The sequence below is a fragment of the Culex quinquefasciatus genome, chromosome 3 (assembly GCF_015732765.1).
Source record: "Culex quinquefasciatus strain JHB chromosome 3, VPISU_Cqui_1.0_pri_paternal, whole genome shotgun sequence".
In the NCBI taxonomy this organism is placed as follows: Eukaryota; Metazoa; Arthropoda; class Insecta; order Diptera; family Culicidae; genus Culex; species Culex quinquefasciatus.
The window spans coordinates 122428985-122449666 of NC_051863.1; the positions used below are offsets into that span (position 1 = coordinate 122428985).

Sequence of the window (20682 nt, forward strand, 5' to 3'; positions counted from 1 at the left end):
CTCTTCAAAACTTCTTCAAGAGTTTGGAAGAGTACTTGAAGAGAGTTTTATCCTACCGCGATCCAAACTGCTATGCTGTAGCTATCTTGAAGAGCTCTTGTAGAACTCCTGGAAAAAAAATGTTACTTGGGGAGTCAACAATATTGACAATCTGGCAACCCTGTTTGAAGACATGACCTCTTAAGTGATTTATACCCGAGCAGACGGAAATAACGTGGGAATAACATTTTTTGTTATTTGAAAATACTTGGCCAATAACATTTTATGTTATTTATAACAAGATTTGTTATTCGCCGTTATGATTTTTTTGTTATTGGATTGTTATTGTAATAACAGACTAATAACATTTTGCGTTATTCTTCGAACAAATCTTTGTTATTCTTTTTTTGTTATTTTAACAACTAATCCGATCATCCCAATAACAGGTGGAGTTATTCTTCCATAACAAAAAATGTTATTCCCAAGTTGTTTTGACTTTCAACCAATATCTGACCAATAACAAATTTGGTTATGATAACATAAACTGTTATTAGATTGTGGTTTGGTTGAGCGTTTTAGCAGAATGCATTACAACTCGTCTCTTTGTATTCACTGTTATTAGACTATTATGCAAAAATGGATTTTGCAAGAATATTACATAACATTTTTTGTTATTTTAACAGTATTTGTTATTGAAATGGCATGAATTTTGTTATTACCGTCTGCCCGGGTATACATTTTTTGAAGATCTCACTTATTTGTATGAGGAATAGAGGAGTGAGGAAAGCACCAACCACATAGGTGGATTAAGTTAGTATTTTTAAAGATACTAATTAAAAACAGATGAATTGATTTGGATAACTTGAAAAAACATTTAAAAAATATGTGATGTGTGGATTGGAATTACTCATAGAATAAACAAAACAAAATAATTTTAATCGAATAATAAATTTGGACAATTTTGATTTTTGAAATTTTAAGCATATAGATTTAAAAAATCCTCCAAGCCTGGCTAAAGTAGTGCTTGCTTCTGTCAAAAAAAAATATCATATGTGAGGAATAAAAAAATATTATACTTCATAAAGTTTCACATTTTTTCAAGTTGTAGTTCTACGTATGTACTACCAGTGCACAGTGGTCCAGATCGCAAAATTAAGTGGAAAACGGATTTTTCGAAAAATGGTGAAGTTTTGGAGCTTTGGTGTCTTCAGAAGAGTTGTTGCAAATGGAAAGGGGCAACTTTTGGTTTTGTTGAAAATTATGATGGTTCACTATTAGGGTGATTTTGAAAATCTAACTTTTCAGGAATATTTTTGGGATTTTTTTTGTCTTCTAGAAAGTTGTTGAGCTTGTCAAACCAAGCAACTTTGTCGAACACCAAAATTTTATCTCGTAATCTACGCATTCTAAGACCAAATTAATAGAAAGCATCTAAGCAAACCTTTAAAAATCAGTTTTTTTGAATGTGGAAGTTCAGGGTTAAGTTTTAGAGAAAAGTGATGTTCGGGGCACTTTTAGAGCTCTAAAAAACAAACAATTTTATTTTTTGACAGGTCAATTTGGACTCAAGGGTCAAAAGTTTGAGCCATTTTAAGGTAAAAATGATGCAAATTTAAAACTTTAATATCTCGAAAAGGCGCAAGCCAAATTTTAAGCACTAGGATGCATTTGAAAGAGGAGATCCAGCACTACTAACGCTGAAAAAATCCCAGAGGTGTTTTTCTTTAAACTCGAGATATCTTCATTTGAAGAAGGCTAATTTTCAAGGAAAACCTAATGGGACCACCCTAACGAATTTTAAAAATTGTCCAAATATATGTTTTTCCATGTAATTTTGCCCGCTGAATCTGAATCTGCCCTCAGAATTGACCCAAAGTGTCGCAAAATCGTTCTTTGGTCATATTTTGGGTTCAAATGATAATTTTTCATGGAAACCCAAAACGTAATTTGGAAGAAAATACTGTGTTAACAAATTTTCCCACAAATTTGAAAAAAAAAATAATTCAAATAAATATAACAAATCTATAAAATGTATAACTTATAACAACACTACAAATTACCCAAATTACTTCAATTATCTATAAGTATTACAAGCCACATTTTTTTTATAACAGTTCCTTGAAAGCAAAGTCGGAGTTAGATTCGCAGTAGGTTAGATTTTCAGATGCCACGGTCAGATTCCGAGTCACTTATCTCCTTAAGAAAGGCGGGGCGTGTTCAACGTGCACTATTTTCAAACTGTTGTGATCAATACAGAGAAACGTGAAGAAAACGTACAAAAAAAAACAATCTACTCCATAGCACTTTCAAGGAACGCGAACAATCTTCTCGCCAAAGTGATACAGTTCACCGTCACTTTGAGGAAATGGTCGTTGGAACAATTAGCAAACAGCACTTGGACACTCCGCCGATCATCTGTGCGCGACTTAGAACCAGCAGCTGACTCTCTTGACGTAGGTCATAGCGCTCAACTCAACACGAGCAAAATCAATCACCACGACGACGCCTTGAACGTTCCGCACAATCGTAGTCAGCGACAGGACCTGCCTGCCGACTTTAGCTAGTTGCTCAACACCGCCAGTGAACTTCAGTTCCAGCCGTGCGGTTGTCCAAGCAGGTCGTCTTCTCACTCGAGTCGTGTGCGCTCGCGTTCAAATCCGATCAAAAGCTTCGGTACTTTAGGAATCTCCGGTGAACCAGTTCTTATACACAACAGTGAAGGTGTGTGTGTGTGCGAGTGTGGGGTTTGGTGTTTTAAGAAGTGAACGGATCTAAGTGTCGTTGAAGGCAGCGCAAATCAGGTGTTCAGAGATTAATAATCGGGCTTTAGTGTAGATACGAAGGGGTTGGAGGCGGATATTGACGTCGGTAGTTCTTGATAGAACTCTGCTTTACATACTTGCTAATCGAAAGCCTTTGAACGGGGGCTTCAAGTGGAGGATCAAGTGATCTTGTTCAAACCCAAGTGTTTTAGAGTACACAGCGGTGTCCCGTGCGCGCAGAATATCTGCAAAGATAGCATTAGCAGAAAACGAAAAAAAAGTCAGTAAACATGCCAAATGCTAGTGCCATGCAGGAGCTGCACCTTAACGGAAGCAGTAATGGCGGAGGAGCAGTGTTGAGCAACGGAAACGGTTACCAGAACGGAGCGTCGAACGGGCAGATCAACGGAACAAACGGAGCAACCGCCATGAAGGCGATCAAGTGCAGCTGCAGCAAGAGCACGGCTGAGGCCAGCGACAGTAACAACAACAAAGGTTTGTGTGACAAGAAAATTTGTGGTTAGAATTCGGCATTCGGCGGCCATGTTTGTTTTAGAAAAACATTCAAATTTTGGTTCAAAAAGTTCCAATCGAAAAATGGTTTTGTTTGTGTTGTGTGTAGAAGCATTTCACATATAGTGAATATATTTTCATTTCAATTTATTATTTCTGGACCTTGAATTCAGAACCATCATTGACAGTCATTGCCCCAAAAGTGAAAGACACCATCTACGACCTTAACGGTACACATCAACCAAAGCTTTCACGCCCAGATTTCTGTTACAGACATTTTAGTATCTTCAAAACTGCGGGAACTATCGATATATTTTTTTATTCATCCCCTAAATTACTGTCTTCGTAGTTATTTACAACAAAGTTTGACTATTTTTACAATCAGATTCTTGCAGAATTGGGTCCTAAAGTTTGACAATTTTGGAAAAAGAAAACAACAACTTCCTTAGTTGTTGTGCACACTTAAATGGCAAAAATATGTTTAAATACTACGTACTGTCATCAGGGGTGACATTGGGCCATACAAAATGCTCTGACTCGATTCCTAATGCAAAAATAAGTATCTGTGCCAATTTTGAGCCAAATCGGTTAAGGCTAAGGGGTTGCTTTTCATCGTTGAAGTTTATATAGGGAAAATCACAAAAATGTATGGGGAAAAACATCGTTTAAGTAATTTTCTGCTAGGTGGCGCAGGTCTCGCCCAAAATTATGCAAGTGTGAGATTCTTGTAGGAAATTAAATTCCCTACAACTTTGTCGAAGGGTGCAACACGATCCGAGTTGATTCTGATTTTTGGTGATTTTTCTAGAAAAAAAAAATATTTTCTTATATACTTCCTATATATCCCTTGTATACTTTCAAGTTTATAAAACGATTTCTTTTCATCGCATTGCTAATAACTCATCAGGATCAACTCGGATAGTCTTGTACCCTTCTACAAAGTTGTAGGTAATTAAATTTCCTACAAGAATCTCACACTTGGACAATTTTGGGCGAGACCTGCGCCACCTGCTGCAAAAATCTTGAAGCGATGTTTTTCCCCATACATTTTTGCGATTTTCCCCATATAAACTTCAACGATGAAAAGCGACCCCTTAGCCTTAACCGATTTGGCTCAAAATTGGCACAGTTACTTGTTTTTGCCTAAAGAATCGATGCAGGGGGTATCTCTTGCGATTTTCCGAAATTTTCAATTTTTCTTGTCACCCTAGTGCGCAGCAGCCAAGGAAGTTGTAGTCTTCTTATACCATTTTTTTCTAACTTACGGACACAATCCTGCAAAAATCTGGTTGTAAAAATAGTCAAACTTTGTTGTAAATTATTTGGTAGACTGTACTTTAGGGAATGAATCAAAAATTATATCGATAGTTCCCGCAGTTCCTGCAACAAAAATCTTGGTGCAAAAGCTCTGGTTGATGTGCACCGTTAAACGATGTTACAAGTTAACAGTTAACAAGGTAGTGTTTTTATTTTCTAGAATAGAACCTAACACTTAAAGCGCAAGGGCCAAATCGAGATAAGAGCATATTACAGCTGTTATGTCATTTAGTAAATAGGAGTTTATGCAACAAGTTGCAAAAAGAAATTTTTTTCAGCACGAGTCGTTTAATAAATATGACGTGTGCTGGAAAAATCAAGTTTTGCAACGAGTTGCTTACAACATTTTTTGCAATGCCGAAAAACGCTCCTGGAATTGAATTTTAAGTCAAACATTCATGTGTTTAGTAAATTCACCGTTCAAAATAAAAAAATATATAAAAAAAATGTTACTTTTCGATACTAGTGTTGAAAAGTTCAACTTTTCAGTACCCATTATTGGTATTAAAAGGTATTAATTCTCCATTCTGTTATTTTTGGTATGGAAAAGTAGGCCGTTTCGTTTCTCCAGAAGGACAGGAAAAGTTGACATTTTCACAGCGGAATTGCAAAAAATAAAATAATTTGTGTTATTACAAAAAAAAACAATCTAAAATTAGGAAATGTATGATTTACATTGTGAAATTTGATTAGAAATTTTGCAATTCGTCGTTATGTAGTTTTAAAGCACTTTTTTGCGATCTCTATTAAACGAGAAATTTTCGATGGAATTTGTTGATAATTTTTAAATTTGTTTTTTTTATTTAGATGAAAAAATGTGTTGCGAAAAACCTTTAAAAGATCTCTTTCTTTATTTCTTTGTACAGAAAACAATCAAAAGTCATTCCAAATATTTTTTTATGCGTGAATTGTTTTATAAACTTTTCAACTATATAACCCTCACGCATTTTATGTTAAATTAATTGTCCATATATTATTGATGTTAAACAAATTGTGCTTTTATTATGCCTTAACGGTGACTTGATCCCTGCATATTACAGTCACAGAAACCAGCCTTAAGTTTAATTTATTGGTTTAGTTTTTCGTACTTGGATTCTTTTTTCATAACAAAATATGAATTACTGCATTTTGAACCATTTTTCGAATTATTATCTTATGTAAACTTGTCCAATTTTGGTAAGTATGAAGCCTTGAAAAAAATTTCAAATTTATCTTAATATCTTTTGCTGTAATTTACAAAATATATAGTTTGGATGAACAAACATCATGTTGCTAAAAGGTTTTCCCTAATATATTCAAAATGCCGGTCTAAAATATATTTTTTGCAATTGCGTCGTGAAACTACTTACTTTTCCTGACATTCTTGAACGACGAAATAGCCTACTTTTCTGTACCAAAAATAACAGAATCGAATAGGAACACTTTTCAAAATAAATGCTGAAAAGTTCTACTTTTACGCACTGAAATGGGTGCTGAAAAGTAACACTTTTCAACATTGTTTTGATTTAAACGAACTATTGACAAATACATGAAAATTTGACTTAAAATTTCACTCAATGGGTGTTTTTTGGAATTGCAAAAAATGTTCTATGGAACTCGTTGCAAAACTTGATTTTTTCAGCACTCGTCGAATTTATCCAACTCGGTGAACCTCGTTGGATAAATGTACGACTCGTGCTGAAAAAATCCTCTTTTTGCAACTTGTTTCATAAACTACTATTTTGAAACGCTTGGCATGACTCAAAGAACTCTTTTGATCAAATCTGGAGCAACACGAGAAAAGGGCAAATAAGCATTTTGACAGCTGAAACTTTTTTGAAAATTCCAAGACAACAAGTAAATTTTTCACAAAACTCGAAGTGTTAAACAATAGCTGACCTTCCCAGCTACCTTCTAACGTTGCAGGTTTTGTTAAGAGGCAGTATTTGTAGATTCTGCTCGGTTTGTTCTAGAGGTCGCATCGAGTTGCTCCGATTTGGATGAAACTTTCAGCGTTTGTTTGTCTATGCATGAGATGAACTCATGCCAAATATGAGCCCCCTACGACAAAGGGAAGTGGGGTAAAACGGGCATTGAAGTTTGAGGTCCAAAACACATGAAAATTCTTAAAATTGCTCGCATTTCCATAAAACTTCATCAATTCCAACTCTCTTAGATGCATTCGAAAGGTCTTTTGAAGCCCTTTAAAATGTGCTATAGACATCCAGGATTGGTTTGACTTTTTCGCATAGCTTTTGCAAATTACTGTTAAAAATTGTTTTTTTTTAAACCTTAATAACTTTTGGCAACAGCCTCCAACACCCATACTCCCATAGGTCAAAAGTTAGGGAATTTCATGGACTATAAGCCTACGGTATTAACTTTTTGGCCAATCGCAGTTTTTCTCATAGTTTTACGATTTTTCTAGAACAAACATTTTACAACGTTAGTTTTTGCTCTGTAGGCCTCCATAGCGGCACTTTTTGGTCTCAATTTTGACATATTCGGAATCCTCAGAAAATTTTACATTAGATTGAGGTGTTGGAATTTTGAATTAGATTGGAAAAATGCCATTTAGAATTAATTAAAATATTATTCAGAATTTTGTCGGATTAGGGGTAAACAAGTTTTCGCCTACTTGATACAGCATTTGACGTATTGATCATAGGGTAAATAAGATCTATTTCTTTTTTCAAAAATGTTTTATTTAATTATTTTTTAAATCAAAATTACAACTCCAATACTTCTAACTTACGTGAAATTGACCGAGGATTCCGAATATGACAAAATTGAGACCAAAAAGTGCCGCTATGGAGGCCTACAGAGCAAAAACTAACGTTGTAAAATGTTTGTTCTAGAAAAATCGAAAAACTATGAGAAAAACTGCGATTGGCCAAAAAGTTAATACCGCAGGCTTATAGTCCATGAAATTCCCTAACTTTTGACCTATTGGAGTATGGGTGTTGGAGGCTGTTGCCAAAAGTTGTTAAGGTTTTAAAAAAATCAATTTTTAACAGTAATTTGCAAAAGCTATGAGAAAAGTCAAACCAATCCTGGATGTCTATAGCACATTTTAAAGGGCTTCAAAAGACCTTTCGAATGCATCTAAGAGAGTTGGAATTGATGAAGTTTTACGGAAATGCGAGCAATTTTAAGATTTTTTAGGTGTTTTGGACCTCAAACTTCAAAGCCCGTTTTACCCCACTTCCCTTTGTCGTAGAGGGCTCATATTTGGCATGAGTTCATCTCATGCATAGACAAACAAACGCTGAAAGTTTCATCCAAATCGGAGCACCTCGATACGACCTGTTTCACATCGGTGAAAAACTCGCTCTTAAATAAGCACCTGTTTACTCGGAATTTGCGAAACAGTTCTAGCTGTCAAAATGCTTATGCGCCCTTTTCAAATGTTGCTCCAGAAATACCCTTATCAGTCAAACTTAGATGAATTGGTTAGCTTTCAACTCATGCCAAAAGTATTAAGTTTTGTGATAAATTGGAAAGAGCTATTCGCGATATCATAAGGGATCAAGTCTCACCTTCTCCTTCAAGAAATAATACACTCTAAAAAAATCAATGAGCTGAGAAATTTCCAACATTTTTATTTTTTCTATTCAAACTATCCGTCATCTTGTCGCAGAAATGCAGTCTCTTAAAGAATGTTATTTCAATATTTAACATACATTACAATTAACACGCATACTTAAATTCATATTGTGATTTAGTGATGGGAATCCCATAATGAAGCCACAGGAAGTAGGTGTTGTTACCATTCTCGAGTTACTCACCGGCAACAACATCAAAAACAAGATCGGTTATTCCCCTGAAAAGACTCATTCGACCATCCATTGCGCGTGAATCAAGGTGGGATATTCCATGTCCATTATCACCTTAATGGTTTTGATTTTAATGGTCTTCTGAAATATAATCCAAGTGATTCTCTTTAATTACAAATCATTGTATCATGACTTAGTTAAATCTTAAAACCTTGAAGGTCATTTTCTTTTTCAACCAGGCACGTAGCCAGAATTTTTTTTCTCCCATATGACTTCCAAAAAACTACTGGCCTGTTTTTAACCAAACCAAATCCACAATTTGACGTCATAGCGTTCAACCCATTTCTCCCCGCAATATAAGCCCCCAGAACCACAACTCTCAAATTATCCGGAAAACCCCCCCTTCTCAAGTCCATCATCCGTAAAATTTTCCACTTAATCTTGATGCCGACAGTGCGACGCGCGACAATCAACCACCACCGGGACGTTGGCGTTCTAGTTACGTGGCAACGCCCGGAGATCTTCCGTAGCTTTCAAACTCCTTACTCAGTATTCATTACATGCGACCACTTTTACGTGACCTAGTCCAGAACGACGAGGGGCGCCCGCCGCCGTGCCCGTGACACCTACTAAATCAACGAATTCTGCTTTGGCAAGGGGTTTTTTGCTGTTTTTGTTCCATTTCAAGTGTGAGAGAAAATGGGATTCGGAAGAAAAAAAAAATGGCTTCGAGCAAAATTTGGTCATCAGGATTATGGGAAACGGAAATTGGTTGGAATTTTCCGGAATTCTAGACCGTAGAAAATTTAGTTTTATAGGATAGCTCATTTCGTCGCATTCATGCTAACTTGTCGTACGTGCATTTTAGGCCAAATTGAGTTAAGAACGCCATTTTGTGCAGCTCACAATGCCCCACCTTTTGACCTTTACATATCCCCAAAATTCGATGTCAATCCTGAGATTCAACGAAATCCGAAAAAAAAACTCCGTGCATTTTTGTCATTTAACATATCGTCGCCATCGTGCTAACTTGTCGTACGTGCATTTTGGGCCAAATTGAGTTAAGAACGCCATTTTGTGCAGCTCACAATGCCTCACCTTTTGACCTTCACAGATCCCCAAAATTCGATTTCAATCCTGAGATATTCAACAAAAACCGAAAAAACTCCGTGCATTTTTGTCACTTAACATATGCAAGTAGTTTCAATCTTGTCGTGCTATCTTGTCACTTCCTAAAAATTGATGTAAGTGCGACAACTGGCCAAAGGGATTTCAGGTCAGAACGCGTTTGACGCACGTACAAGCTAGACTACCGTAAACATTTGTAATTATAACTCGGGACTCCAGCAACCAACTTCGTCCAAACTTCGGGACAATGCACATAATGGTCAGCCAAACAAAACGTGTTTGTTATTGTTTAAATTGCGTGCTCTCGCTTTTGTTTATTCAAGGTCAAACATTAATCCGCGTTTTTCTCGGAACGTCGAAATGGCGGGTGCGACAAGATAGCACGACGACGTTGACTTAGAATTACAGAACTCTAAAATATTGAAGGATGTCAATTAACACTTCAGTTTCACCAAGGTATGACAGATTTGGGCTTCCTAAATACGCTACAAACGACATAATTATATTTTAGTGAACTTCCTACTAACAAATAAAATTTTAAGATTCGGGCATAAATGCTATGGAATCATCATAGACAACTATGTTCAGGGAGCCATAATCTATCAAACCCTGACAAAACTGAAGCGTTTACTGACATCAACTGAAAAAAATCAAGTTGTGCCACTAGTTTTACAAAAAAAAAGTATTCTACTTGTTTTGTATTTTCAGTTTCAAATTAGCTTTTTCCTTTTGTTGTATTTTATTAGATGTTTCTAACTTTGTAATACTACTCAATTTGGCTTCAGAATTCATAAAAATAAAAACATATTTTAACTTCAGCGAGAATATTTTTTACTAAGAAAAATTAAATCCTACTTCATGAGCCCAGCACCACTCTGTTTGCTTCATCAATGAATTGCTACGACGTGATTCCAAGTTCTGTTGATGGGGTGGCGATGGCGCGGGTGGGCAGATTGTGTAATGTTTCTCCCGAGACGATGCTTCTTCCGTTGACTGTGGGCAAGGATGCGTAACGACTCCGACGATGCTGGTGGTGGCGGCGGCGGAAACCATAAGCTCTCTCTTTTGTAATTCTCTCTCTCTCTGTCTTCTGGTGTAACGTAGAATCATTTCTCAGAAGAGCGATGAACGCTTTGTAGCATTTTATTGTTTGAGATTTGCTTTAAGATTTTGAATAACTCTTCAAATGACACTGATTTGGTTTTTTTTTAATCTCTCATATTTAGTTTCATTTTATGCGTTTTAGGTTGCATTTTTTTGTTGCAAAGATTTTTGTGACTGAGTGTTTGATCTCTAGTTCTACAGAGAAAGCCTAAAAGCTTTCCACTTGTGAATGCCATCCAGCATACCCCATTCAACAAGAATGAACTGCGCAGATCGATTGTGTTACAAGAAGAGGGAATCTTTGTCATGATTTCAAGAGCCCTCTTCGAGAGCGTTGGATTGCGATTCAACAATTCTACGAAATGCTCAGGGTGGTTCCAAAAATCAATCTTTAATCAAAGCTACACGAGTTAATCGTTCCACAAATGTCACGAAATTAATTCAAGCAAACAAAAAACATCCAAGCTCCATCGATTAACTTCACGCTATCAATCAACGTGATTTCTGAGACACACGCACTCACGCGTCCGCTCTTATTTGATCAACGACGCTTGCACAAATGTCACCTACCATGTGGACACCGAACCTGGGAAGTCCGTCCATTCAAGCGTAGGCGTAAAATCCCCTCCTCGGTTGTGTGCTGAATCACCACCTAAAAGCAGACAAACCCAATTCCCCAAAAAGCCCCCCATCCCACAAAAAGTAAAAGTTCGATTTTGGGAAGAGAGGGAATGAGAGAGAATGAGCAGTAAACCATTGCGTGGAATGAGAGCGAACGAGAGAGAAAATGTGTAGCCGGAAGGCAGCTTCCGTCCTCCACTCAAACTGGACCCAGAAGGGCTATGCCAGCATAGTTGGGCGACATGCTTGGAATAAAGCTCTGATGCTGTGATGCGGATGGCTTGCAAGGAAGTGGTGGTGGTGGTGGGTGGTAACAAAAGTGAAGAATGAAAACTCTCGGGAATCGTACGTGAGCCGTGATTTTCTGATAAAATGAGCAGTGCTGGAAGATTTGCGGATTGTGTGTTTGAGTGTAGACTTATGGAAATTGTTTTCCAGATAAAAAGTACTAATTATTGTTGCCAAGAAATAAGAAATTTGGAAAATAAAATTGTAAATTGTGAGAATTCCAATATCCAATCCATATTTAAAAAGGTGGTTTTCCGTCAAAAAGTGTTTTTGCCTTTCTCACCTTACTGAGGAAATCACTCGAAAAACAAAATTCTTAATTTGACCTCCTAGACCCACCTTCATGCATACTTATCGACTCAGAATCACATTCTGAGCAAATGTCTGTGTGTGTGGTGGGATGTTGATCAAAAAAATTTGCACTGGATTATCTCGGCACTGGCTGAACCGATTTAGACCGTATTGGTCTCATTCGATCCGCCATGGGGTCTTATAAGTCGCTATTGAAAATTATTAAGTTTAGTAAAATACTTCAAAAGTTATGCTGAAAAAACGATTCTGACAAAAGTCCGGAAGATTGTAAAAAGGGTGGTTTTTGTAAGAAACCCCGTCATGTTATACATTAGAAAGGTATTCGAAAGACCTTTCCAACGAGTTCAAAAGATTGAAGATCTGACAACCCTATCAAAAGTTATAAGCACATAAGTGCCCTGAATTATGAAGATCTGACTACCCAATCTGATGGTATGCATTATACACCTGTGTATAATGCATTTTAAAACACTTTTTTCTTTAAGATGTTGAAACCATGGCTCATAATTTCAATTTTTATACTTTTTTTTTATTTTTCTGCATTGTTCTATAAATAAAATGTTACTTAATCCACCCTTAGGTGGTTGATGCCTTCCTCACATTTAGAGGGTAATGCTATCCAAAATACATACAAAAGGGCGGACCTGGACTGTCCAGTCGTTTTGCCATCATGAGTTTCCAAAATATGTAAGTATTGACGATCATTTTTTTTGCGAAAAATAAAATTTTTGCGGTGCTGTACATTGGAATTTCATAAAAATTCAAAACATTTTTAAACAAGACAAAACATGCTAAATATTATAAGGGGAGAGTGGGGAGACTTGATCCCCTTTTTTGTATCGCACAAAACTCTGTAAATTTCTCACAAAACTATGGGTATTTCATAAGAAAAACTCTTCGAATCATGCCAAGCGTTTTAAAAAAATATTTTATACCGGCATTTTCAAAATGTTGGGGATCCCCCTTTCAACATTTTGAAGAAATCTTAAGCAAAATGTTTCTTATTCATCCAAACTTTTAATTTTCTATAAGTTACAGCAATTTCACATTAAACCTGTTCGTTTTTGTTCAAAATATAACAAGTTCAGCATGTAAAATATTTAAAAACATAAAATTTTCTTGTTTAGACAAAAATTGGGTATGTTTACAAAAGCTGGTAATTTTTGTTTACAAAACTTTTAAAAATGGTTCAAACTGCAGTAAGTTATGTACAACTATACTAAAGGAAATTATGTACGAAACCCCAGCCCAATTATTTAATTTTGAGGCTGATTCCAGTGACTGTAAAAATGCAGGGATCAAGTCTCCACATTTTTAAACAATTGGTTGTAAAAATATTATGACGAGATTTAACGTCAAATGTGTAAGGGTTTTGGAGTTGATGTGTTTATCAAACAATTCATGTATAAAAAATATTTTTTTGAATAATTTTTAAGTGTTTTCTACACTTATAAAAACAAAGAAAAAAGATCTCTTGGAAGTTTTTTGTAGCAATTTTTAGAAAAATGTGTGGAACTCAATCTAAACATTTTTTAATTTTTTTCTTTGTTTTCTACAATGAGTTTTACTCAATTTCGCACAACTTTCTAGAACTAAGCTAATTGTTTTAACCACATGCTGGCGAGCTACAGGCTTGGGATCAAGTGTTTGACATTCGTCGATATTAGTGAAATTTAAAAATGAATCATAACCGAGAACATGTTCATAAATGTTCATTTTAATATAATCACATTTTCATCGAACTGAGTGTTTTGTAGAAATTTCTATGTTAAAAACTAAATTTATATTATGTATAAAATAATTGGATTGCCTCAAAACGCCAAAACTCAAAAGGCCAAATTTATCTGAGCTTTTAGCAGTAGTATCAATAAGTATTTTTTTGGATTTTTTTTATTTTAGCGGTGAATTTATTTAACATGATTTCAAAAATTCCATTCAAAAGGCGTATATTCGGGATTGCAAAAAAATGTTTAAAGCACTTATCGTATTTCTAGATTACTTTTTCAAAACAAGCAATGTGCCAATGCGTCCTATGTACATAGGACATATTTAAAATGTTATCGAGATATATCCGATAAATGTACGACTCGTGCTGAAAAATCTTCTGTTTGCCACTTGTTGCATAAACTTTTGTTATATAAAACATGATATTCAAACCTCATCTAAAATTTTACATTGCCGAAACATTCAAAATGGTTCTTTGTTACAAAACTTTAAAAAAGTATTAAAATTACGAAGAATTACAATATTTTAAGACTTTTTCACACTAAAAAAAGTAAAAAATAAAATAAAATGCTAATGTTGCTCATATCTCAAATCTCGTTGGCCACAAGAAAAACAAGTAATTCATAAAGTGATGAAGTTTGTGATGATTTTGCCAAAAATCAGCTTTAACAATAAATGCGCCCTCAATGACTGAACTTGTTAACCTTATAACGCCTATAGTTGCATCACAGACCCACTAAAATTTTACTTCAGGTTAAAATTTCTCGAAAACTGTCAAATGTATTTAACTAATTGTTCATGCACAGTTTTACTGAGGCTGTTTACTCATACCATTTAAAGTTTCGTCCAATTTGGTCAAAACAGTAATAAATGGAAAGTAAAAACGTAAAAAATCTCGATTTTTCTCTGGGCGGGAAAGGGTTAAGGCCGATGCAAATATTCAAAAAAGTTTTTGTCCCTCGGCCCTGGCCGATGTCAAGGGGGGGGCAAAAAAATAAAAAAATATAAAAATTTAAATAACAAGCCATAATCTTCACATTTAAATGAAAAAAGTGTTTTAAAATGCATTTTACACTAGTTCAGTTGTTTTGCAATCATTAGTTTTCAAAAAATCTAAGATCTGACAAAAACAAAAATTGTATCGAAAAAAAAAGATTTTGCATAGAAAATTTTCAAAAAATCTTGAGATTTTTTAATAAACCCAAACATGCTAAAAATGATTTTAAACGCAGGAGAATGTATTTTAATTTGATTTCAGCTGGTTGCACTTGAATTTTCATTGAAGTTTTGAAGTTTATTGTAAAAATTTTTTTTTTGCCCCCTGATTTTTCGGGCCAATTTTGAAGGGGGGGGGGGTGACAAAAACTTTTAAAAATATTTGTACCAGCCTAAAGAGACGATGCATAAACAAATCTTAGAAACTTTTTAGGAAACTTCAGTTAAGACAGTTTTCCAGATTTCCAAAAAAAATTGTATTTTATCGACTTTTTGGTTTAAAAACCCCGAAACTGAACACACCATTTTTTTTCGCTGAAATTCAGCTAAGTTTTCATAGATTGAAATTTCAGCAAAAAAACATTTGGTTATAAGTAACGTAAAACATTGTGAAAAAATAAAATATAAGTTTAGCTCCAAAATATTGGTCTGGAGAACATATTATTTTCATGTCGACGTCGTCGTGCTATCTTGTCGCACCCGCCATTTTGACGTTCCGAGAAAAACGCGTTTTAATGTTTGACCTTGAATGAACAAAAACTAGAGCACGCAATGTAAACAATAACAAACACGTTTTGTTTGGCTGACCATTCTGTGCATTATCCCGAAATTGGTTAAAGTTGGTTGCTGGAGTCCAGAGTTATAATTACAAATGTTTACGGTAGTCTTACTTGTACGTGCGTCAAACGCATCCTTACCTGAAATCCCTTTGCCCTTTGTCGCACTTACATAAATTTTCAGGAAGTGACAAGATAGCACGACAAGATTGAAACTTCTTTCATATGAAAAGTGACAAAAATTTTCGGAGCTTTTTTGGTTTCCATTGAATATCTCAGGATTGAAATCGAATTTTGGAGTACTGTGAAGGTCAAAAGATGAGGCATTGTGAGCTGCACAAAATGGCATTCTTAACTCAATTTGGCCCAAAATGCACGTACGACAAGTCAGCACGACGACGACGATGTCGTCTATTTAAATTGAATTGTTCGGACTTTGCAGTATGGGTCATTCCATCTGAAGCGGAACAGTATTTGAAAATTATCATCTCCGATTCTGCTCAAATTTGGCTGAGCTGTAGAGACTATCAAAACATGCAAAAATCCCGAATTTCATCCAAATCGGACCACCCCCTCCATTTTTGTAGCCTCCCAAATCTTCAAACGACGATAACTCAGGAACCACAAATCAAAGAGGGTTAGTCTTAGACTCAATTTTGAAGGAAATTGGACGTAAAATCCATTTCCGTTATCAAAATTTAGATTAAAATATTGTTTCTACCTGTATTATATATCTCAAAACAGTCCTATTTATTTTTTAAATTTGACCTCACCAATTTTACATAAGAATCACCTATTGACAGAAAGGAATATGTTTTGTTCCAGAGATATCGAATTTTAAAGTTTTAAGTATTTGAGATTACCGACATTAGCTACACTTGCTGCATCTGCTAGAACCACTCAGTCGTGCTGATCAATAATTACTACCTGGTGTTCTGTAAGATGAATTATTTTTATAATTTTATACGATTTTGAGATAATCAATACCTTTAACAATTTATTTTTTGTATAAGGACTATTTATTGGGTAATTTTTAATGCACTGTTTTTCCTGATCCCAGTGTCACTGAACCATATTAAGTAAAATTTGAACTATTAATATTTTTTTGCAAATGCTTCAGAATTTTTACAATACAATTTTCGAAAATTTATCATTTTTCTACTATTTTCATATTTTTCCTAATTCCTCATTTTTTCCCACTTTATCAAATTATTTCTTTTATGTCTTCTTTTATATGAAGCAAAAAAAATGTAGGCTGTGGTAGATGAAATAATTCCCATGGGTTCTAGAGCTTTTGCTATGTGCGGTAGCGAAATAGTGCCATTCAGCAAAAAACCCAAAATCTGCACATCACATTCTGATGTTCGTTTTCAGTTAATATTTACTAAAAACTGCACTACTGAAATTTTCAGTTAGTTTTTCACTGAACATCAGTTAGAATTTGTATGGAGCTGTAACAGTTTGCTGAAATTTCAACAATTTTTAATTTACTGAAAATTTTAGTAGTGCAGATTTCAGTAAATTTAACTGAATTCAGTAATGAGGGATTAGTGCGTGCCTTACGGTTTGGAAGATTGATCATATTAAACCGATTTTTTTATATTGTGAGCCAGTTTCATCTGAATAAATGATGATTTTTTTCAATTCTGGTACATTTAATTTCAAAAACAAAACCATATACTTATGATACATGTGGACAGCAGCTGTATCGTTTTCCAAGATTTCGAAATGATTGACAAACAAAAAAAGATTATTGTTCGGACGGTTTCGAAATCAACACAACTGAATTTGATCTTCATCAGGTAATAAATCAGATTAATCTTTGTGATTTTCTTCCTTAATCATGCTTCACGAGAGTTTTATTCATGTTAATTCATAATTTTTAACACGATAATGTATCGTACACTTTTTCTTAAGTGTTACTTACAAGATCAATTGCAATTTCCTGCTAGCTCTGCGGTAATTCCATTCTGCCCTGTATTGCGTGTCATGATTCTTATGTAAAATTGGCCGGGGAACACGATGGTGAGGTCAAATTTAAAAAAATAAATAGGGCTGTTTTGAGATACGGCCATTTAAAGTTTTCAATTGCGCAATACAGGTAGAAACAATATTCTGTTTCAATGGATTCTACGTTCAATTTCCTTCAAAATTGAGTCTAAGACTGACCCTCTATGATTTGTGGTTCCTGAGTTATCGTCGTTTGAAGATAGGGGTTTTGCTCAAAAATAGCCAAAAAGTCAATTTTTTGGGAGGGTACAAAAATAGAGGGGGTGGTCCGATTTGGATGAAATTCGGGATTTTTGCATGTTTTGATAGTCTCAACAGCTCTGCCAAATTTGAGCAGAATCGGAGATGGTAATTTTCAAATTTGCATTTTTTTCTTGCACACTTCAGGTGGAATAACCCGTATTTTCTTTTAAGGATGAGAAACATTATTTTTAAAAGGATTTTTTTAAATCGCAAAAAGCACATACTGTGGACCACACTCGCTAGGATCACATTAATCACAAAAAATAAGGGACTAAATATTTGGGCTAAGAAGGCAAAGTCTCTTTCCAATCTCCCTGCTATCGGCAACACTGCCCTGCGTGCGCTCCTTTCTCTTATTCCAACAAAACCCCACAACAGAACCACCGCACCTACCGACCTGCCGATTTTTTTCTTCTGCTCTTTCGGTGCTCCCTAAGAGCGCCAGCAGCAGTTATTCCGACAACACTGTCTCAGCACAGCACAGTCCGAATGTATGTGTGTATAAATGCGGGCGCCTCGAGCGGTGACTTTTCAGTTGGTCAACTTGGGTGCACAAATTTAGACCTCTTTCACAGCAGCAGCTCAGCAGTTCAGCTCAGCTGGCCCTAAACAGCGATATACGATCGATATCGGGCTTGGTGGCATTAATTAGGCTTGTTTCGAGTGAGTGCCGCGCGTGCCGTTTCCGTGTTTGTGTTGTCGATTCTTTCGGAAAGGTGGAAGTTGGTGTGTGTGTGTGTGTGCGTTAGCTCTCGTTGAGGACGGATTCTTATCGACGGCAGTCGACAGTTGGGACAGTCGTTGAACGGAACCGTTTCAAAGTTGTGCGTCGTCCTTGTGGGGTGTTTTTCAAGAGCAGCGAACTTTTCTGAATACCAAGTAGCAGTATAGTTGTGCTGTTGCCACTCCTTTTTGCCAATCAAGCCGAACGTCACAAGTTGATTTCTCAGAAGTGAACTAGTTTCGTAGCTAATTGCGCGTTTATTGCCATTGATCGCGGCCAAGCTGGTTCAAGGTGAGACAGGCAACAGGTGGCGCCGTCGTACGGCAAGCAACAGTTGGTCATTGAAAAGTGCTTTTCCCGCTCCCTTCCTCCCCTCTTAGCTGAGGAGTGGACATTCGTCAACAAGGCTTGGCGGCCAGAACCCAGAGAGTGCGACAGAGAGAGATTGGTGAGAGGGAGTTGTATGTAACAGAGTGGTGGAAAACCTGTTGCATTTGAATTTGTGATATGATGGATTACTCTATCGGTGGCAGTAGATTCAATGAGTTTAGCTGAAAATCGATTGACGACAGCAGCGTGGAGGACGACAATAGACACTTTGTTGGATGGTGTTGGTTGTTAGGGTGCGGAAGGAGGATTGATTGTAAATGGCTCGACTTGGTTCGTGGAAGTAAGCAATCAATTAGACTTTACTTCTGGGAGTTATGAGGCTTGCTGTATTGAATTTAGCGAAACGTGTTTGATGGAGTAAAAATAGTATAGCAATAGCAAGCAGGACGGAATAGCATGGAGTTACGTGGTAGATATTAAAAAGTGAGATACCGTGCGTTACCACTTTATTTTTTAAGTTGTGATCTCTGTACATGGTTGAATCTGTTTATATGAAACTCATAAACTGATGATATCTTTTTTCTCAACGCTTATAAAATCTTAAATCTACGCAAGATAATGAAAAGTGTTAAAACCCAAAAACAATCGATTCGAAAGGACGTGTTCTGTCAAAAGTGGAGTTTAAAAAAAACTTTTTTTTTGGTTTATGAAAGATGGATTAATGGCTTTGGCCTTAGGATTTCAAACAAAACCATCCACTTTAACGACCCCCAGGTCTTTTGTGGTCTCTATTGCAAGTTTCTGCTCGAAGAAGTCCGAAGGCTTGAATGGGGAGTACACCCAAACTTCTTTCTACTCCAAAGTACCTTTCACTCCACCTTTGGATTGCAAGTCCAGCTGCCATTTTTGCCAGCATATTAGATTCAACATTTTAAATCACCGTAATCTGGGGTGAATCGGGACTTCAGTCTGAATAGGGACATCAATTTTTAGAGCACTGACAGCTTTTAAATTTGGAAATGGATGTACACATTTTGTTGGTCTGAGTCTGTTTTAACCGAAACCAACCAGAGAAATCAAAATATGTTGCTCCAAACATGATTAAAACTGCTGTCCCAATTCACCCCATGTTTCCCGATTGACCCCAGTTTACGGCGCTTAAATGAATTTTTGGGTCAAAGTAGAGCTCAACAATCCACAATTCAACAACGAAACCAAATTTTCGTGACTCGATTTTTCGAAGTAAAATTTACACGAGGACTTTGGATTATCGATTCTGAACTGTACTGTCAAAAATATTTACCTGGTTTTAAATTATTATTTGTATTGAATAATCGATATAGAAGCAAATTATTATAAATCAAAGTAATTAATCTAAGATTTATTCGCAGAAAGTTGTGTATTACCATTTTTATTAAGATTGAAGAATGACAGGACAAGTTTGTTGGAATATAAAAATACTTGCTTTTACAATTTTATTTTCTTTATGTCGACCCTTCAAAACGGCCTTAAAAATCAACGAGCATAACTTTTTTTCAAAAGCTTTAAATCAAAGTAAATTAACTGAAAAGAATAAGAAATTCATTGTCCTGAGTTGATTATCATATTCAGCATATTTCGACTCATATTATAAAATTATTGGATTTTTTTTAAATTACGATGCACAGTGCCGCAAATATTCTTTTTGTCGAAAAAAATCATCAATATTCAGAAATTATAAAAAAAAAAACACACACACACACACAACTGGACTTGTGTTAAATGTATTTAAAAACAAACTCTTTTGACTAACTCCACCTTTTCTTCTTCTTGAAATATAAAATACATGGAAATACATGGAAACAAAACAGTTTGTGAGTGGCGGCCGCGTTTGGCTGGTTGCACACACACACATACACTCACAAAAGGTGATTTCGAAAGCAATAATACAGTTCAGACTCGATTATCCGGAGGCCTTGGCAAATTTAATCGATACTTCGGATAATCGAATCACGAAAACAAATTGTTTTTTGTTGTCTTATTTTTGATTGCCGAGCTTAAGTATAACCCCTTCACTAAAGTTATTGAGAATTTTTAAATCCAAGATGGTTGCCAAAATG

At 35.7% G+C, this 20682-nt stretch overlaps 1 protein-coding gene across 4 annotated transcripts in view; it reads left to right on the forward strand.

The window, feature by feature from the left end:
- The first annotated feature begins 2468 nt into the window (after positions 1–2468).
- The window catches only part of LOC6048454 (GTP cyclohydrolase 1), a 35688-nt gene continuing 17474 nt past the window's right edge, over positions 2469–20682 (forward strand). Inside the window, exon 1 of one of the 4 annotated variants that reach the window (XM_038262015.1) lies at positions 2469–3236. In XM_038262015.1, the coding sequence (XP_038117943.1) occupies positions 3032–3236 (205 nt within the window). In that variant the 5' untranslated portion in view covers positions 2469–3031. Of the gene's footprint in view, positions 3237–18054; positions 18246–18271; positions 18545–20682 lie in introns of those variants that run through there. The other 3 variants (XM_038262011.1, XM_038262012.1, XM_038262010.1) reach the window with 3 other exon arrangements.